At 60.3% G+C, this 18003-nt stretch overlaps 1 protein-coding gene and 1 non-coding gene across 6 annotated transcripts in view; both read left to right on the forward strand.

Annotated features, from left to right (window-relative positions):
- The window catches only part of AP1B1 (adaptor related protein complex 1 subunit beta 1), a 32267-nt gene extending 14827 nt beyond the window's left edge, over positions 1–17440 (forward strand). For 2 of the 5 annotated variants that reach the window (XM_067307015.1, XM_067307016.1), the window contains exons 8-23: positions 1051–1171; positions 1947–2042; positions 3551–3666; positions 4795–4960; positions 6398–6496; positions 6907–7166; positions 7673–7874; positions 9163–9183; positions 9775–9804; positions 9921–10076; positions 10866–11011; positions 11867–11996; positions 12715–12799; positions 13391–13477; positions 14537–14691; positions 16153–17440. In XM_067307015.1, the coding sequence (XP_067163116.1) occupies positions 1051–1171; positions 1947–2042; positions 3551–3666; positions 4795–4960; positions 6398–6496; positions 6907–7166; positions 7673–7874; positions 9163–9183; positions 9775–9804; positions 9921–10076; positions 10866–11011; positions 11867–11996; positions 12715–12799; positions 13391–13477; positions 14537–14691; positions 16153–16227 (1945 nt within the window). In that variant the 3' untranslated portion in view covers positions 16228–17440. The remainder of the gene's footprint in view (positions 1–1050; positions 1172–1946; positions 2043–3550; positions 3667–4794; positions 4961–6397; positions 6497–6906; positions 7167–7672; positions 7875–9162; positions 9184–9774; positions 9805–9920; positions 10077–10865; positions 11012–11866; positions 11997–12714; positions 12800–13390; positions 13478–14536; positions 14692–16152) is intronic. The other 3 variants (XR_010885922.1, XM_067307018.1, XM_067307019.1) reach the window with 3 other exon arrangements.
- LOC136993587 (small nucleolar RNA SNORD125) lies at positions 11435–11536 on the forward strand. Its single transcript, XR_010885961.1, has one exon. It is a non-coding gene; the product is annotated as a small nucleolar RNA SNORD125 (small nucleolar RNA).
- Positions 17441–18003: the final 563 nt, after the last annotated feature.

Raw genomic sequence — 18003 nt, forward strand, 5'->3', positions numbered from 1 at the left:
TCTAAAATTGCCGGTGTCCAGGAGGTGTGTGAGGCCCTACATATCTGCACAGAACAGACGTAGCCAGCTGGAGAGCCGCGCTCCGCAGTGAAAGCCGCAGTCAGATGATTTGCTGTCCTACCAGTTAGCACGGTTGTTGTCTATTAAAAATAGCAGCAACTTCTGGGAGAAGTGGAAAGCAATTAGTGTCCCTGCGAGCGGGAACATGAAAGGCAGGCTGGCTCCTTGGAATTGGACGAAGCCTGTCCCTTTCCGAGCTTAGAGAGAGCATACTTTGGTGCGAAAGGCCTGGCCTAACCCTGGGGAATCTGGGTTCACATCCCCGCAGCCCCAAGACATCCCTCATGACCTTGGCAAGACAGTTGTCCCCTGTTGTCTCGCATCTGTTCTTTGTTTGCAGCAAGGTTGTGCTCTGTTCCCTGTGCATCAGCAAAGGGGAGCCGAGGGAGCACTTCCTGGGGGAATAATCACAGCGTCTCGGATTGCTTGACATTGAACAAGCCCCAGAAACCTTTTTGTGCCTGCGACCGAGGAGCCTTGTCCTCCCGGCCTGGCGCTGTGGCTGCTCCCCTGCGTTGCTCGCTCTTGGGCTCGATGCTTCCCCAGCGTGTGTCCTCTGCCGTGCGCTCAGGCCTTCGTCAGCCCGTCTCCAGCCTCTGCCGGGGAACGATGATTCATGCTCGTAGCTGGCTAATGGAGTAATCAGATTGCAGGGACTTTGCTGGCTGCAGGGGTCAGGCGTCTGGATCCCCATCCATCTCCTGCGTGCTCAGCACTGTGCAACCGGCATGCAGCTTTCTGGAGAGGAGAGTGCGCTTTCTGCTCGGCTTTTCCTGCTGATTGTGCCTAGAATAAGACATTGAATGTGGGAGCAGTGCTCAGGTTTTGCAGACAGTTTTGTCTCAAGAGGAATCATTTGATATTGGTGTCTGTGACCCAAAAGCTCTGCAAAAATCCATGGCTTCCGGAGGCTTTTTGCTGTTGCTTTCTGCGGTCAAAGGGAAGGAGTTTATGGGTGTTCCTTAATTACTGCCCCTTGTCGTCCTCCAGGCCTGAAATCCTGAAACATGAGATGAAGGTGTTCTTTGTGAAGTACAACGACCCCATCTACGTCAAACTGGAGAAACTGGACATCATGATCCGCTTGGCTTCCCAGGCCAACATTGCCCAGGTTGGAGATCTGTGTGCTACACCAGCTGGGCTGGGTGGGCACCAAGGAGGGCACACAGGATGGGCTGGTCCCAGGAAGGCATGGTGTTTCCCTGGTAAAACCTTAGTGCCAGAACTGACGGAAAGACCTGGCTGGTGAGCTTGGTGCCTTCAGCAGGGCCGGCTCTCCTGGATGTGACATTGTCCTGGGCCAAGTGGTGTTGGATCCTCCGTGGTAAGGAAGAAGCCAGTGTTGGGTCATGGAGGACAGGTCACAGGACAGGTCCTTTCCCAGCAGTGTTTGTGGAGGCAGCACAAATGCTGTTTCTGCCTCTTGCCTCCTCACCAATGCCCAGCTCTGGGAATGACAACAGCAACCCAGACTTCCCTCCTTGCGTGGCCAGCGCAGAAGTTCTGCTTGTTCTTGCACCCTATTCACGTCTGCTTCCTCACTGCTCATCCCCTGCTCAGTGCCGTGAGCTCTGTGCCCTCCCGGGCATGAGATGCAGTGGGCATTGGTGAGGGAGGGGTCTCTGGGGGGGTTACTCCCACCCAGGTTATCAAGCAAGATTTGAACTGGTGCTTAAAGGCACTGAATTAAATTCTTGATCTGAACATAACCTGCAGCTTTGCAGAACATTACGGGGAGCAGCTGTACCACCTAGTCTGCTACGGTCACTGGCCTGTGGTGCTGTGAGCCGGGCTTTTGGGGAGCGCATTGTTGTGCTTTCCTTTCGATCCATAGATCAGAGACTTTTCTCGGACCGGTGCTCTCACCGTCTTGTCTTCTCTGGCAGGTGCTTGCCGAGCTGAAGGAGTACGCCACGGAGGTGGATGTGGACTTCGTAAGGAAGGCGGTTCGAGCCATCGGCCGCTGTGCCATCAAGGTCGAGGTGAGGGATGGGATGTATCAGCTGGCCTGAAGGGGAGCAGAGTTGGCTGCAGAGCTCGGGCTTAGTTTGGGAAAGGTCTGAGCTGGCTGTGGGGAGCAGCAGGCAACCTCCGCACGCTGTCCACGAGCGCTGACTCTGCTGCTGCTGATGGCAGCTGTGGCTGAGCAAGGCCACCCATGGCGGTCGCTCTCCAGCCAGCGTGAATGAGTTGGGGGCCTGGCTGGGGCCTTCGTGGGCCTGGGGATAAACCACGGTTGTTTCGTGAAGGGTATTACAGTGCGGATAAGGGATACGGGGGAGTTTCTTCCCCTTGCCATTTGCCACAGGAGCTTTTTTAGGATCCCTGCGCACACCGTGTTCAGTTGCAGACCTAGCTGCTTGCAACAGACTGGACCGACAAATGTGTGCTTAACGTGTTAATGAAGCAGATTATACAAGTGTCGTGTTTGGAGACCGCAGGAGTCCTGGGAGCGAGTTAATCCCTTACCAAAGGGGGTGGCGAGGGGTGGGGGTGGGGGTTGCATCCACTCGGAGGTAATTTGGAGGAAGGGATTATTAAAAACCTTTCTGAAATTCCTGGCTGTGCTTTGCTGTGGCTCCGCGTGGCCGGGGAAAGGCATGCTTAGACACAAGGTCAGGTGGGTTTGAGCCAGCTGATTTTACATTGGGTTAATGCAGAGCATCCGAAATTGCATGACAAAAACAGCTTAACAGCAGCAAGGCGGCCGGCCGTTGGAGAGATGGAGGAGGAGACACGCTAGAGCTAACGTGGTCTTTGTGACTCCCACCAGGGAGCTGAGCTGGCCCAACTCGCTGCCGCTAGACCAATCCCTCCGGTCTGCAGTGAAGCCAGCGTCTTCCAGCAGGATTTATTGCTGTCGTGTTCTCCTTAGCTCTGCTTTTCCGTTTCTGTTAACCCTGAGGAGTGTGGCTGTAAAGATCGAAGCTAAGGCAAGGTTTAGGAGTCTCCACTTTCAGGAAGTCAGGGAGAGACTCTGAGCCACCCAGCGCCCTTGGGGCAGTCGTGCATTAAAGACAGCAGAGAATATTTTGCCACTTTTAACGGCTTGAAAGAGGAGAGGTATGAACAGGCTCCTTTCTGCCTGGCACGTGCATTGAGCTTGTCTGCCCTTTTTGAAAGGGGTGTGAGACCTAGGACGAGTGCTTAGCTCTGGGTGCCTTTCGGGAGAGGAGGCTGGTGACCTGCAGCAAGCCGAGGCCTGGGCACGCTGCTGCGTTCCTGCACCCCTTGGTCCAAAACGCGTCCTTCGGGCGCGGAGAGCGAGCTACGCTGGAGGGTAGCAGAGGTACTTGGAGCGTGCAGGAGGGATGAGGTGACCCAGGCCCAGCTTTGAGGAGCAGGAATGGGAGGCCGCGCTTGCGCATCCTCCGTTCGCTTTTGTGTTAGGTTTGGGGGAAGTACAGGGGGGCAAAATGCAGCAAGGAAGGGATGTGTGGAGGCGGCAGAAGTTTCAAAGTGCCACCGTCTGACTGAATCCCTCCAACAGCAATCGGCTGAGCGCTGCGTCAGCACCCTGCTGGACCTCATCCAGACCAAAGTCAACTACGTGGTGCAGGAGGCCATTGTCGTCATCAAGGACATCTTCCGCAAGTATCCCAACAAGTACGTGGCTCAGGACGTGGGGCGAACGCTCCCTGTGCTGGACCAGCTTCTCTTTGTACCCCTCTGTGTTAATGGGGCCCTGGAGAGGTCCAGCATCTGGGGGGAGGGCTGGGCTGTTGCTCCCTCCTGGTGTGAGAGCCCATGGTGAAGCTGCCTGGAGCCCAGAATTGCATCGAGGTATGGAGGAAATAAATTATGCTTCTTTTCCTGGCTGCCCATGTCCTTGCAGGGCAGGGAGAGGACATGTGCAAAACCCAAACCTGCCTTGCTTCAGTGAAGGTGGTTTTATGGGTTTTTTTTGCCAGTCTAAGTTGTGCTAATGAGTTAATGTGTCTCCAAGCATTAACCTGGGGGCAGGAAAGCCTTCCACAGCCTAGACAATGTCCTGAGTCCTGATGGCAGACCCAGAACTCGAGACCTGGACAGACAGAAGCTGCCAGAGACTTTGAGGCCCCTCACATTGGCATTAACCATCTCTGGCTCATAATTCAGCGATCCTGGTGGTAGCGAGTACAGACATCAGTGCAAGGACTGTGGAGCCACCTGAGATGGGGGTAGAATAGTCTCACGTGGCTTCTGGGGAGGAAGTTAAACGGGTTTTTGATTGCAATAGCTCCAAAATCCTCCTGTCTAACATGCGAGGATAGCAGGAGAGGGGAGAATTCAGACCGATCCGTAACGAGTGGGCGACTGTCATGTCCAGGAAGTAACGAGCTAATAGCAATAATAATTACTAATGAGCAGAATTAGTAATGAACGGGAAGTTGGCGCTAATGTCCAGCAACTCAGGGCTGCTGCAGAGCTGGAGAGAGGATGGAGACCAGATGAGTGGGGCTGAGAACTCAGTTCTGCAGAGGCTGGTGAGCAGGGGCACGTGCCCCACGTGTGTGGGGGCTTGCGAAGGTTCAGCCAGGGATTCAGAGGGTTCTCCCTGCAGCGCTGGGGAGAGGGGAATGCCCAGGGTCAGCCAGCTGTAGGATTCCTCACCAAGAGCAGCACAAGCGAGCTGGGAGTGCTGGTGCCCTCAGCGATGCCCTGGTTCACAGGTTTTCAGACGTATCTTGGAGTTAGAGAGCCCCAGCTGGGCTCCTTCCGCTTGTTTGGTGAACGTGTGTCCTGTTCTTGAAGGTACGAGAGCGTGATCGCCACCCTGTGCGAGAACCTGGACTCCTTGGATGAGCCCGAGGCCCGGGCTGCCATGATCTGGATTGTGGGGGAGTACGCCGAGCGGATTGACAACGCGGATGAGCTCCTGGAGAGCTTCCTGGAGGGGTTCCACGATGAGAGCACCCAGGTACAGCAGGGTGGGGGGCACAGCTCCACTGTCAGCGCTGGCGACAAATCCCTGGAGATGCAGCTCCTCCAGGTGAGGGGAGGCCTGATCTGTTGGTAGGACTGGCTGCAGGGAGCTGAGCTGCACTCTGGGTGAATCAGGGGTTTGGTCCTTCAAAGCTGTTCTTGTGTCACCTTGGCTAAGGCAGTGACCTAGCCCAAAACGAGGGGCTTCCCGCCTCTCCTATGGCCGAGCGATAGCTGAGAATGTGTTTGTGTCCCTGAGGTTTTTTTCATGGTTTCACTTCTCAACAAAGCTTGTGCTAATGCGATTTGAAGGAAGCAATTTGCTCCAGCAGGTTCAGGAAAGTGGTTTCTTGCAGGCTCTCAGGCAGCAGTGTCCTGCATTGGTCCTGGGTATAGACCATACCCATTTGCCCCATGAAATACCACATTGGTGGTGTCTCAAGCATCTTCCCTTCTTAAAAGTTGGAAGGGACCAACTGTCTCTTGGTCCATTCCTCTGTGCCAGGACAGAAGCAGCCCTTTGGGGCTGGAAAATCAAGTCACACTGCTGAAACGAGCTGATATGGAGTTCAGCTCGCACTTCCTGAGCAGGCGGCCTCCGCTAGAAGCCACCAGCGGTCGCAGGGCTGGCAGAGGGACATGTGTCTGTCCCTTTTGCTGGCACAGCTGAGGCCGGTCGTAGTTCAGAAGGAGATTGCTTCAGTCTGCGAGGAACTGGAGCGTGTGTCTGGGGAGCAAGAGTGGAGCTGCACCTCTTCCCTCTGTCCTCTCCATCGCAGAAGGTGCAGGAAGGGAACTTGTCAGCTTGTCGGGGACCACTTCTAGGCTGGGTGAAGACACCGGCCTGGGTGCGTAGCTTCTGCTGCTACCTCAATTGTTGCATCTTTGAGGTGGGACAAGTGGCTTCATTGGCTTTCATTTGGAAATTCTGGGGGTGTCACCTATGGAAGTTTCCCACAACCTGCTGTATAAAATACCGCGAAATTAGGTCATAGCCAAGCGAACAGGGGAAGGTCTGGAATAACAGAGCTGCTGATCCCATCCGTGCTGCCTCAGGTCTAAAGGGGCCGTCGGAGGTGAATGGTTGCTGTTTGTCTTTCTGTAACTCAAAGGATGCTCTGACCTTCATCTCCTTCGGACCACGTAACCCGGTCCCACGATCTCACCCAGCGACCTCTCTGTCAGCCTGCCTCTCTGACAGGCTGAGAGCGCGGTAATGGGCTTGAAACAGCCTTCAGGCCTGGCTGGGAATCGCCCAGGATGCTCTGAGAGTTGCTGCTCCTGCTTGACAGGTCATTGTGTATCAGATCTCTTGAAAGGCAGTTGGGATTATGTCCCAGCAGTGCGTACAGGGAAAACTCGTGTGTTTTTTACACCAAAGCCATGCGAGATGTCTGTCCGTTTCTCCCTCACCTTGCTTTTCTGCCCCCAGGTTCAGCTGCAGCTGCTGACGGCTATCGTGAAGCTGTTTCTGAAGAAGCCCACGGAGACGCAGGAGCTGGTGCAGCAGGTGCTGAGCCTGGCTACTCAGGTGTGTATCCCGCTCGGGCGGAGAGCTTCCCGCGGGGCTTTGCCGTCACTTCCAAAGCAATGGGGATGTCGTGGTAACGCAGGGCGCCCACAGCGGGAGGGAAGTGACAGCATTAGATGGCTTAGTTGTGGAAATGCCGGCAGTCAAACCGGAGCCTGCTGCAGCACGAGGTATCGTCGTGCGCTGTTTCCCCGCTAACGCCAGTGTAACAACACAGGTGCCTGCGCAGCCTCTGTAGAGCAGAGGTACAACACAGGCCATAACTTCCCTCTCCACAGTCCCTCTAATGCTCCAGCAAGATTTAGACGGGGACAAGATATTTGTGACCCCAAGACGCTCTGAATTGCTCCGTGGTAGCTGCAGCTTCCCTTGCCTGCTTGCTTCGGCACTAACCGCCGTGCTTCCCTCAGGACTCGGACAACCCGGACCTGCGAGACCGTGGCTACATCTACTGGCGCCTGCTCTCCACCGACCCGGTGGCTGCCAAGGAAGTGGTGCTGGCGGAGAAGCCCCTCATTTCGGAGGAGACGGACCTGATAGAGCCCACGCTGCTGGACGAGCTCATCTGCTACATCGGGACGCTGGCCTCCGTCTACCACAAGCCTCCCAGCGCCTTTGTGGAGGGCAGCCGAGGCGTTGTGCACAAGAGCTTGCCTCCTCGAACGGGCTCGTGAGTGTCTCTCTGCTTGCTTCCGTCTGTCCCCCTCCTCCCCAGGCTGTCTTTCCACCCTGCGTTGAGTTTGTGAGGAGCTGGGCAACTCGGGCCTTGCTCAGCCAAGAGGGACGACTTCTCCTTGCTGGGCATCGTGTCTCGATCGTGGTGCCACCCGTGCTCGGGTATTACGGCCTGCCAGCAAGGCTCCTTGCAGGGGGCTCTCCTCTGTGGCTCGCTGTCTCCCCAAGGAAAGTCCCCCTGTAGCGTCAGGGTTGGTATGGGTTAAATGCCGTCCTTACAAGCCTGATGGAGCAATCTCGGATTTAAGTGGAAGGTGAATCTCAACGAGAGGATTTTGAAGTATTGGGATCGCTGCTGGGACAGGACATATTTGCGAGCGTTCATTGCAAAGCACGGCTGGGCAAATCGCATCCATCCCACCTCCAGCAGGGCCTGTTGGCTCAGCTGGAGCTTTTCAGCATCATGCATTTCACCCTCCTCTCCCCTGTCCTTCCCTCTAGGAGCGAGAGCGCGGAGAGCCCCGACACAGCCCCCTCGGGGGTCCAGGCGCCGGAGCAGCCGGCCGTCATCCCCACTCAGGGCGACCTTCTGGGTGACCTGCTGAACCTGGACCTGGGCCCCCCGGTGAGCGGGCCCCCCATGGCCACCTCCTCCGTGCAGATGGGCGCTGTGGACCTCCTCGGAGGCGGCTTGGACAGCCTGGTAGGTCACGGCTCGGCGTGATCCTGCCCCAGTGAGTGCCATCACCTGGGCGGGCTCGATCCCAGGCTGCCCTAGCGGCGTCGTGCCGGGTTCGATGTAGGCTCCTGTACGGAGCGACTGGGGCTGAGACTGGCCTGTCCCTGCAGAGACACCAGGGCAAGTCCTCTCCTTTTACAGCTAGTGAAGGGAGAGAGGTTCTCCATGACCTCCGTCGTCTCATCCTGAGAGAGGTGGCTGGAGCAGGGCAGGGATTAGCGCTCCGCGGTGCCTTTTACTCTCAATCACCCAAAGGACGTCTCTGCTGCTCTGGCGTAGACACTGCCAGTGCCTGCAGCATGGAGATACTTCTGTTTCTGGGTTCCCCTCTGAACCCTAATCCGTACAGCTGCCTCAAATTGGGATGTGCTGCAGGCCTGGGCTGAGATACGCCTGCTCCCGGCCCGCAGGAAGTGTTTAATGGGCGTCTCCTGTGCCGGGAGAGCTGGAGCTGGCAGCTTGTCGTCCTGGAAAAGCAGTGGAGTGAGACGCAGCCCCCACAGGCCCCGCTCCCCAGCCCGAGAGTGCCGGAGCGGGGACTGGCTTTGCACGGCACAGCAGGCTCCTGTGCCACCCTGGGGCCGTGGCCCCGGTTAACCATCCGGCGAGAGGGTGACTGTCACCAGTACTGGAGGGCTGCAGGGCGCCTGCCAGCAGGGGATGGCCCTAGATCTCGGCCTCGAACTATGGAGCAGTTTGTCCCGGGTCCAGGTGTGTGGTCATGGGTGAGGAGGAGCGGAAATCCAGTCCTCGACCTGGTGTCGGTGATGGTACCGGCTCCCCAAAGGACCGGCGAGTTTGGAGCACCTCCAGCTCTCCCAAAAGCAGACAGAGATCCCCCGCGGGGAGGCAGCCGCTGCCTCTTGCTGCCTCTGCTGGTTCACAGCTCTCCCGCATGCTGCCCCGGTGCTTCGCCGGGCTCGCGGAGCGGGTGCCGAGCTGGTTGTGAGCACGCGGACGAGAGGAGATCCCCATTCCTGGGCGCACTGAGACCACTGCTGCGAGCTGGCGCGGTCTTGTCCTGCGTGGTCTCATCCCGCGTGCTGGCTCCAGGGACCTGCCTGGGCCGTGCCGGCTCCAGAGGGGCAGAGCCGCCAACAGACGGACGGATGGGCTGACAGGACCGCTGGACTAACGTCTCTTCCCTCCTCCTCTTCTCTTGTCTCCCTGGTTTCTTTTGTCTCTTCTCTCCCGGCTTGCGTCTCTGCATGTGGCCGGCTCTTCTCTCCGCCTTGCCTGCTTCCGCTTGGAGATGGGGGACGAGTCGGAAGGGGTATGGATCAGCCTTTTCTTAGCTCTCTAGGGCGTCCCCGGCCACGGTGCCCGTGCCGGCCCTCCCTCTGCCCCGTCTCCCCTTGGCCATCTGAGCCTCCTGCCAGGCGCCGAAGCGGCACCTCCGGCCAGCCTGGTGCAGGCACCTTGTGCCCATGGTGCCCCAGGGACTCCTGAGCTTCCCGCAGGGGACAGCCGATCCCCCCGATCCGCTTCCAGCACGCGAGGGCCCAACGGTCCCAGATGCCTTGGGAGAGGCAGAGAGCTGCTGTACGCTGCCGGGATCCGGCGACCTCCCTGTGGCTTTTTGGTCCCTGCCTCTCTCTCTGTCTCTCTGGCTCTTGGTTTGTGTGCCTGAAGCTTAGCTTAAATGCTGGGAAAAGCAGTGTGACACAGGCTAAACTGGGAGATCCCCCTGTGATGCAGAGCGCCAGGATCCGCTGGACGGTCTGGAGCAGCCCTAGCGAGCCCGGCCCCTCGCTTGCGTGTTTAGAAAGCGCCCTGGAGAGGGCTTTTGGGGGGACCCCTTCCCCGGGCGCGCTGGCTCCCTGCCTCGGCTCGCGGTGACGTCTCCGTTTCTCGTCTCTTGCAGCTGAGGAGCGATGTGGGAGGCAGCCCTGCCGTGAGTGTGCCCTTCCCCGTCCGTCCCGCTCTGCCTCCTCCTCCTCCTCCTCCTCCTCCTCCTTGCTCCCCTCCCCTCCGCAGGGCTCCCATAATTCGCTCCCTTGTCTCCCGCAGATGGGTGGTGGTGGCAGCGGTGGTGGCAGCTTCGCAGCGCCCAGCACCGCGGCGCCCGCCAACCTGGCGGCGCCCCTCGGCAGCGGCCTGGGAGACCTCTTTGACCTCACCGGGGGAGTGGGCACCCTGCCGGGATCCTACGTGGCGCCCAAAACGGTGAGCGGGGCCGGGGCCGAACCCGAGCCGCTGGCTTTAACCTGCTGCCGAAGGTCGGAGCTGGGGCGTTGAGGAGGGTGGAGAGCCCCAGCTCCCCACGCAGCAGGGCTTTCCTGGGAGGAGGTGGGAAACGAGCCCGCTGTGCCTAGCGTGGCGGGCAAGAGTGGCGAGGGTGGTCATCTGCAGGCGGAGAGGACGTGGGAGCGCTGGCTGCGCTGGCAGATCTTGCCCAGACCCAGCGTGGCGTGGGGGTGCGAGGCAGAGACCACGTCCGCCCCTGTGGTGCTCAAGCTATAAACGCAGCCGAGAGCGGGAATTTGTCAGGTCAGATCTCTGCTGGCCCAGTTTTTTGGCAGCTCCTGGAGGAGCAAGGTCCTTTGGGACCGCTCTAACTTCCAGAGGCGGCACGGATGGGAAGGCAGAACCGTACAGCCCCTCTCGCCTGCTGTGCCTTCCGGGGCCTTGCACGTGCCTGGAGCGAGAGCCACCAATGGGCTTGGGATGTGGCTGCCCAAGCAGCGGTCTTGGTTGGGATGGGAGCGATAGATCCTCTGCCGTCTACCTGTGTCCCATCTGCTCTGCCTGCTGGAGTCGGCATCCTCATGGTGCTTGCTCTGAAATCCCTGGGTGTCTGTAGCAGCGAAACGCTCCTGGATTTCCAAATATCTGAGTGCCGGAGCGCTGTGAACATGTTGCTTAGTTCAGCTCCTCTGCAACATGTCCGGCAGGGTTTGCTTTGTGTTTTGGATCGGATCAAAATCACATGGATTTCTTGTGTCCTTAATGCAGGTCTGGCTCCCTGCCATGAAGGCCAAGGGGCTGGAGATCTCCGGCACGTTCAGCCGCCAGGTGGGCTCTATCTCCATGGACCTCGTGCTGACAAATAAAGCCCTGCAGGTCATGTCCGACTTTGCCATCCAGTTCAACCGCAACAGGTAAGGTCCCTCCCGCGTCCTGTCCCAGCACAAAACTGGCCCCTGCTCAGCTCTGGGATCTGCCAAGCTGTTTGCAGAGCTTTGGCCACCGTAGAGGCATGGTGGCCTCAGGGTGGCCATGGCAAAGCCTGGGAGCACCCAGCAGAGCCAGCTGCTCTTTCAAGAAAGTCTGTTGGGAATGAGCACAAGACTTGAGGCCTGGAGAGCCCGACTCTGCGCACTATGAGCAGAGGAGGCTGCCGAGCAGCGCAGGACACGCGGTGTTTCTCGGCGAGGACAGCAGAACGTTGCTGCCTGCCGTGGGGCAGCAGCAGCTGGTGAAGGCGCTGCCTGACACCTTCCGCGCTCGGCTGCGGAGCCGGGGCGTGCGCAGAGGGCTGGGAGGAAGGGACTGGGGAATGGCGATAGCTGCCAGCCGGTAGGGCCGGGAAGAGCCTCACGTGATGATCCTTCTCTTGCTGATGGCTGTGGTGGTGATGATCAAACCGGAGCCTCTAAGAAGTTGACTGAAGAGGCCGTTCCTCTGGGGGGGTCTGGCTGCTGCCCGCCAGCCTGGGCTGTCCCGTTACGTTATCCGGCTTTTTGCTCAACTGCCTGATGCTTCCTTTTTACTCAGAGGAGCCCAGGCGAGGGATTGAGCCCAGGGATCCGAAGGGAAAGGTGCAGGAACACTAAAATTCAGCGCGAGTCTGCACGGGGCGAAGGAGTCGCACTTTGTGGCTACCCCAAGGCGGGAGCCAGTTGGGCCCTGGGCTCTTTCTCGCAGCTGGAGGATGACTGCGTGGCAAAAAAACGGGTTTTCCTCCCCGCCACCCCCTGCCCTGACCCGCCGGCTCTCGTTGGGTGTCCTCACAGCTTTGGCCTGGCGCCGGCAGCTCCTCTCCAGGTGCACGCGCCTCTCGCCCCCAACCAGTCGGTGGAGATCTCCCTTCCCCTGAACACAGTCGGCTCCGTCATGAAGATGGACCCCCTGAACAACCTCCAGGTGGGGAACGCCCCGGGGTGTCTCCTCCCGGGCCCGGAAGCCACTTGGGGAGGTTTGGGGTGGTGCGGGCTGGGCGAGAGGGGTGTCTCAGAGCTGCGTGTGCTCCCTTCTCCGAGCTGAGCTCTGCAGGGAGCTGGGAGGGGAAGCAAATGAAGTGGAGCTGGGAGGATTCGTGACAGCAGGAAGCCAGCGAGAGGAAACGCTCAGCTCATCATCTTTTCTTTCCTGTCGGAGCGCCCAGCTTTGATTCGATATCGAGCTTCCACGCAAAGTGCTCTGTCCATGGCGGAAGGTCCTTATTGACGTGTGGCAGAGCCAAGTCTCAGATGAGCATCTGCTCGCGGCGTGCCAAAGGGGATGATGGTGGGGTGGCTGGTGGAGACAGAGCGGCAGCAGCTGTGGTTTCTGATAGGGAACGAGGAGAGCAGGCTAACGGGGTGCAGCCCTGCCACCGCTTCCCTGGCAGCTCCCCGATTTCCCCTCGTGCATCCGGGATTGGGGCGGGCAGGGCATGGGAGCTGGCCTCTCCCAGGCCGCTCCAGCTCTCTTTAGACACAAGAGTGGGTGTTTGCTGGTCTCCGGCCTCTGGTGCTGACTGGAACAACACCCAGCTCAAAGGGGATCAGTGTTTCCTGGGGGGATAGGACACTTCCCCGGGAATCGCCCGCCTGCTCTAGACGGGAGGAAGCGTTGACGTCGCAGTGTCTTTCTGTCCTAGGTCGCGGTGAAAAACAACATTGACGTGTTCTACTTCAGCACACTGTATCCGCTGCACATCCTCTTTGTGGAGGACGGGAAGATGGGTGAGTCGGAGCGTGGGAGCTGGCCCTGCCGGCGGCTGTCGTTCCCGCAAGGTCCTGCGCTTCTGCCACCCGTCGCTAGGTGCCATCGCGGCCCCTGAAAACCTCCCAACTGCCTTCCCAGCCTTGGGGCTGGGGAGCCAGGAGCCTCGGGAGAGCCTGATCCCACTGGGAGGCTGGAGCAAGCTGGGGCAGTGCAGGCAGGTCAGTGCCAGCATGACCGAGCTGTGGCCACCTGAGGTGGCCTGAGTCACCCTCTAACAGCTTGCTGCCACCAAGCCCTCTCGTTTCACTCTTACTGCTTATCTTGCCTTCTTTGGCACTCACCAGCCTCTTCAAGCCAATTCAGCTCGCTAACCCAGAAGAAGCAGGTAGCTTTCCTACCGCGGGGTGAGGCTGATCTTGGAAGAGTGTAGAGGCTGCCGGAGGGGGTGGCAACACAGCAGGGAGAGCAGAGACCTCCCTCTCCCAGCTGCAGTGGGATCTGTCCAGCAGCTGGTGAAATTGCGGCGTTGTCTCTGCGTTCGTACTGCGCTCGGGAGGCGGTGGCCGGTGCTTTGGCTCTCACTGTGTCACTTTGTTCCCTTCCTGCAGAGCGGCAGATGTTCCTGGCCACGTGGAAGGACATTCCCAACGAGAACGAGGCCCAGTTCCAGATCAAGGACTGTTCTCTCAACGCAGGTGGGTTCGGACCCTTAGGAAGGGCCCAGCTTGGCTGACTTTGGGTTGCCCCTGCTGACCGGTTGAGCTTATCCGAGTTATCCCAGCTAAGACTGCAAGGAGTTGAGGCCTCTTAAGCGTCGGTGCTCTGTGTGCCCACCCCAAGCCTGTGGAGATGATCACACCAGCTTGGGTTACTGTATTAGCTGAGCTGGCGATGCTGGGCTCTGCCGGGGGGGCCGTTGCACCGAGGGCGATGTGCTGGGAGGCCCTGCCGTTGTCTTCATGTGGGTGCGGATCCTCTTGTCCCTTCCCCGAAGCCTCCGTATCGGGGGTGTCAGCGAGGGCAGGACCCTCCTCTCCTCCACGCTGATCACACAGCCCCGGGGGCCCCCTTCTTGCAGCCCCGCTCCTGCTGCTGGGGCCCTCCTGGTTGCCCTCGTGGTGTGCACCGTCCTCACCTGGAAGGGCCTGTTGCGTGTTGTCCTCTCTCGGGGTTTGGTGCCGAGCTGTGAAGCGGGAACCCCGGAGCGGGAGAGCCCGGTGCGAGCCACATCCGCTCAGTCCCACTGGCAGCACAGCAAGCTGCCCTTTGCGGAGGAAAGCAGAGCAGCTCGGTGTGTGAACCATCCTCGAACCCAAGAGTGCTTCACCCTGGGCTACCGAGCGCTCTCCCGGCGAAGAGGGAGTGACCAGGACCCTGGTCGAAATGAGCCGTTCCCCTAATCGCCCGGGCACAGCAGGTTTTTGATGTGCTCCGTCCCAGTGCAGCCAGGCGGGATGGGGATGAGGTGGCAGAGCAGAAGCAAATCCCAGGGTCCAGGGCTGTGTGTGGCGGAAGGCGAGCAGAGCTTGGCGTTAGCGGGTAGAGAAGAGGAGCTCGCTCTCATTCGGCGCTTGAGTTCTTGCCCCTCTTTGCCCTTAAGGCCTCGAAGTCGAGGTGTGCGCAGGATGGGCCCGGGTTGTCCCCTGCCTCCCGCCAGCAAGGGCGAGATCTTGCTTGTGCAGCATCCAGCCTCTCGCCGCTGTGGGCTCTGCGCCCTCGCGATCTGAACGGCAGCCGTTTCTCTGCCCGCACAGATGCCATTAGCAGCAAGCTTCAAGGCAGCAACATCTTCACCATCGCCAAGAGGAACGTGGAGGGCCAAGACATGCTCTACCAGTCCCTGAAGCTGACCAACGGGATCTGGGTGCTGGCAGAGCTGCGGATCCAGCCCAGCAATCCCAGCTTCATGGTACGCCCTGTCCCCTGGCCAGCTCCCAAACGCCCCCGCATTTGCCCCAGGCCGAGGCTGCTCCCCAGCCCGGCCTCGTCCTCGCCTTCCCCGCTCTCTGCTTGGGAGCTTGGGTGAGGGTGGCCGGGCCTTCAGCAGATCTCCAAGGTGGTGGGACCTGAGCGCGGGAGCAGCCGGCGGTGCTGCCAGCCGCGCGTTTCGGTGTTGATGGGCACCCAACGGAGGTGCCCATCTGCCCTTTCTGCTGGCAAAGGGGGTAGCGTGAGCTCCCTCCCCTTGCCGGTCCGGTGGCCCTCTCTGGCGGCGAGGGGGAGACACGGGCTCCGTTCGACCGTCCTTGCGCCACCAGGGCGGTGCGTCACCACGCCGAGAGGTAGCAACCGTCGGCGTCGCTAACGCAGCTAAAGGAAGCGCTCGTGGGGGAGAGGTGTGCCGGCCAAATGACAACTCTTTAAAGCAAAAACCCCAACCTCGAACCCCGGCCCTTGGCACTCCTGGCTCTGCCCATGGTGCCAGGGAGCCCCAAGGCAAAAGCAGACCCCGGATGGGCCCCCTCTCCGGGCCCAGCTCAGCCCATCCCTGCAGGAAGCGCTTCCCGCCGGTCCCTGCGGGTGTTGTGTTTTGGTTTGGTTGCCATGAGCTGTTGCGCGTTGACTCACCTCTCTGTATCTTCGTATCCGCCGCTGCATGCCTGCCCGCCCACCGCTGGCCTGCCCCGATGTTGCAGGATCTGGAGGTTAGCGGACTGGTTCTTCACCCCTCGTTTTTTGGGCTGCCTCTGGCTGCTGCCTGATTTCTGCCTTCCCCTGCGTTTTTGCCTGCCTGCCCGCTGCCCTCCCAGCGCTTTGGTTTCTTTTCAGCATGTCTTGCCTCTCCCTGCAGCCGCCCGGGCAGGGCTGGCCTGGAGCCAGGGATGTGTGACAGAGTCCAGAGCTGAGCTTTGCAGGACCTGGCTTTTTAGGAGGGTCAGGGCATTTCCACCGCCCCTTCCAAAATCGCCTAGGGGGTGAGAGCAACATCGGAAAATCCTTATCCTGGAGCTTGACCTTCCTCCCAGCAGCCAAATTCAGCCAGCCTCTTCCTCTTGGCCTGCAGGTTTAGGAGCTCTAATTGAGTTCGAACCCAAGAGTCGTTAAATTTTAATGGCTTTGTCAAGCACATAACTCCCGGGGGGGTTGTACCGGTTAAAGCTTCCCCCCCCCCCAAAGGCAAGCGAAGTGCAGGATGTGAATCAAACCCACAGCGGATGGAGCGGGTGCCCGCGCCTTCGCCTGCCTCCCCCCGCTCCTGCCCGCGCTGCATGCGACCGACCCTGCCCCGCGCCCGGGCGGGAGGGGGAGACGGCGGCGTTTGGGGGGGGGTCGGTGTCCGCTTTGGGGCTCAGCTGCCTCTACGCGCTCTCGTCCCCGGCGGGGGCCGTGCGCGGTGCCATGAGGCCGCGTCCCCTCTCTCTCTGCGCAGCTCTCTCTGAAATGCCGAGCGCCGGAGGTGGCCCCGTACGTCTTCCAGGCCTACGAGACCGTCCTGAAGAACTGACGGAGCCGCTGCACCCCGTCCTCCTCGCCGCCCGAGGAAGCGGGGCAGGACCTGCGCGCATGTTTCCTCTTTCTCCTTCCAAGGAACAAACACGAGCACGATTTTCCCCCCTCCTCCGGCCTTCGCCCTCGAGCCGGCGGCGCCCGAGGGCTGGAAACGGAGCCGCTGCTCCCGTCTCGGTGGGGGCCGGGGAGGGCGGAGGAAGGCAGGGGCTTCCCAGCCGCTCCGTGCGTCCGTGTCGAAATCCCCGTGTGAGTAATGCAGTGTCCTCCTTGCTACCGTCGCCCCTGCGGGCGCCCGGGTTTCGCCCTCGAGGCCCCAGCGAGCGCTTTCTTGCTGAGCTAGCGCCCGCCAGGCACGGGGGCGACGGCGGGACCGCTCGCGAAAGGATCGTTCCCCCTCTCGCCTCTGCTTCCTCGGGCCCCCCCGGCGTCTCGACGCCCTTGTGCCCCCCCCCCCCGGTGTGCCCCTGTCCCCAGCCCGGCCCTGCAAACATCTGCCTCTCCCTGGTGCTGGGGCTCAGACCTGAACACGCGTGGTGGCTGGTGAAGTATTCAGCGCTCGTCTCCCGTGAGCCCAGGCACCCATGGAGCGGGTCGGAGCCAGCGCTGGGGGCTCAAGGGGGTCCTGGATGGAGATCCTGGGGGAGCAGCACTGGGAGCCCAGCAGGGCCTCCCTGTCCCCCCCCGGCCAGGGACACCCTGACTGTATCCCACATCGGCTGGATGTTACTTTGGCTTCTTCCCGCTGTTGGGTGCCGTCCCCTTCCTGGTCCGTGTCTCCAGGGCAAAGCCGGCCCCGGGGAGCCCCGGCTCCACGTTTGCCCCATCTGCCAGCCCTGATCCCTTGGGAGAGGGTCTCCCCTAAAGGGGAGCTGTCTCTGAAGGAGCCAGAAGGGCTTCAAGGTCCTCGAATTTGAGCCTGTCGCTACGTGTGCTATGAAAAGGGCTTTCCAGCGAGGGCCCCCAAGTACTGACTCACGCGGGCACGGCTGCCCTGGGCTGGGGACCCCTCCCCAGGCACCTGCCAGCCACCGCAGCCTCCTCCCTGCCCCGCTGTCACTCGTGGGCACCAGGGAGGATGTGCCGCCTTCCCCAGCGGTGACACTAATTGTCCCCCCCCCCGAAATAAAGCCATTGATCACCCCTGAGTAGAAGTGTTCAGTGCAAGTTTTCAGCTCCCACCAGTAAATAGCTAATATATATAATATAAATATATTGTACGGTCACTTGTTTTAAAAGGACGTGGAATAAAGGTGACATCTGCCCACAGAGCTGCTGTCTGCATTGGGGGGGGGGGGGTCCAAGCCATCTCCTCCTGGGCTTGGTGCTGGCTGCTGCAGGCTTGTGAAGCAGCGGGAAGCGAGGCCGGGCGAGGGATGGCTCCTCGGCAGCATCCCGGGGGTTCAGCAGCCCGTTTTCGGCATGGGCAGGTCCCTGGGGTGGCCTGTGATGCTGGTCCCAGGGAGGCTCAGCTGGGACAGCTGCAGGAGCATCGGGGAGAGGAAGGGACACACGGGACGCCCAGCTGGGCTGCTGGTGGCAAGGTGGTGCCCGCCCCGCATGCTGCTGTCCGGGAACGAGCTGGGGGCTTGGAGGTCCCCCACCATGGCCCACCTGTGGCTTCATGGGCCCCCAGCTCAGGAAGCAGCCAAGCGCCTGGAGCTGGGCACGTGGCTGGGGAGACACAGCTGGATGCCCACCCAGGACAAGTGGGGACAAGGTGGCCCAGGGGCCCAAAAGGGCCAAACAGCAGCTCTCGCCCCTCCACTCTGCT

The sequence above is a fragment of the Apteryx mantelli genome, chromosome 17 (genome assembly GCF_036417845.1).
Source record: "Apteryx mantelli isolate bAptMan1 chromosome 17, bAptMan1.hap1, whole genome shotgun sequence".
Lineage (NCBI taxonomy): Eukaryota > Metazoa > Chordata > Aves > Apterygiformes > Apterygidae > Apteryx > Apteryx mantelli.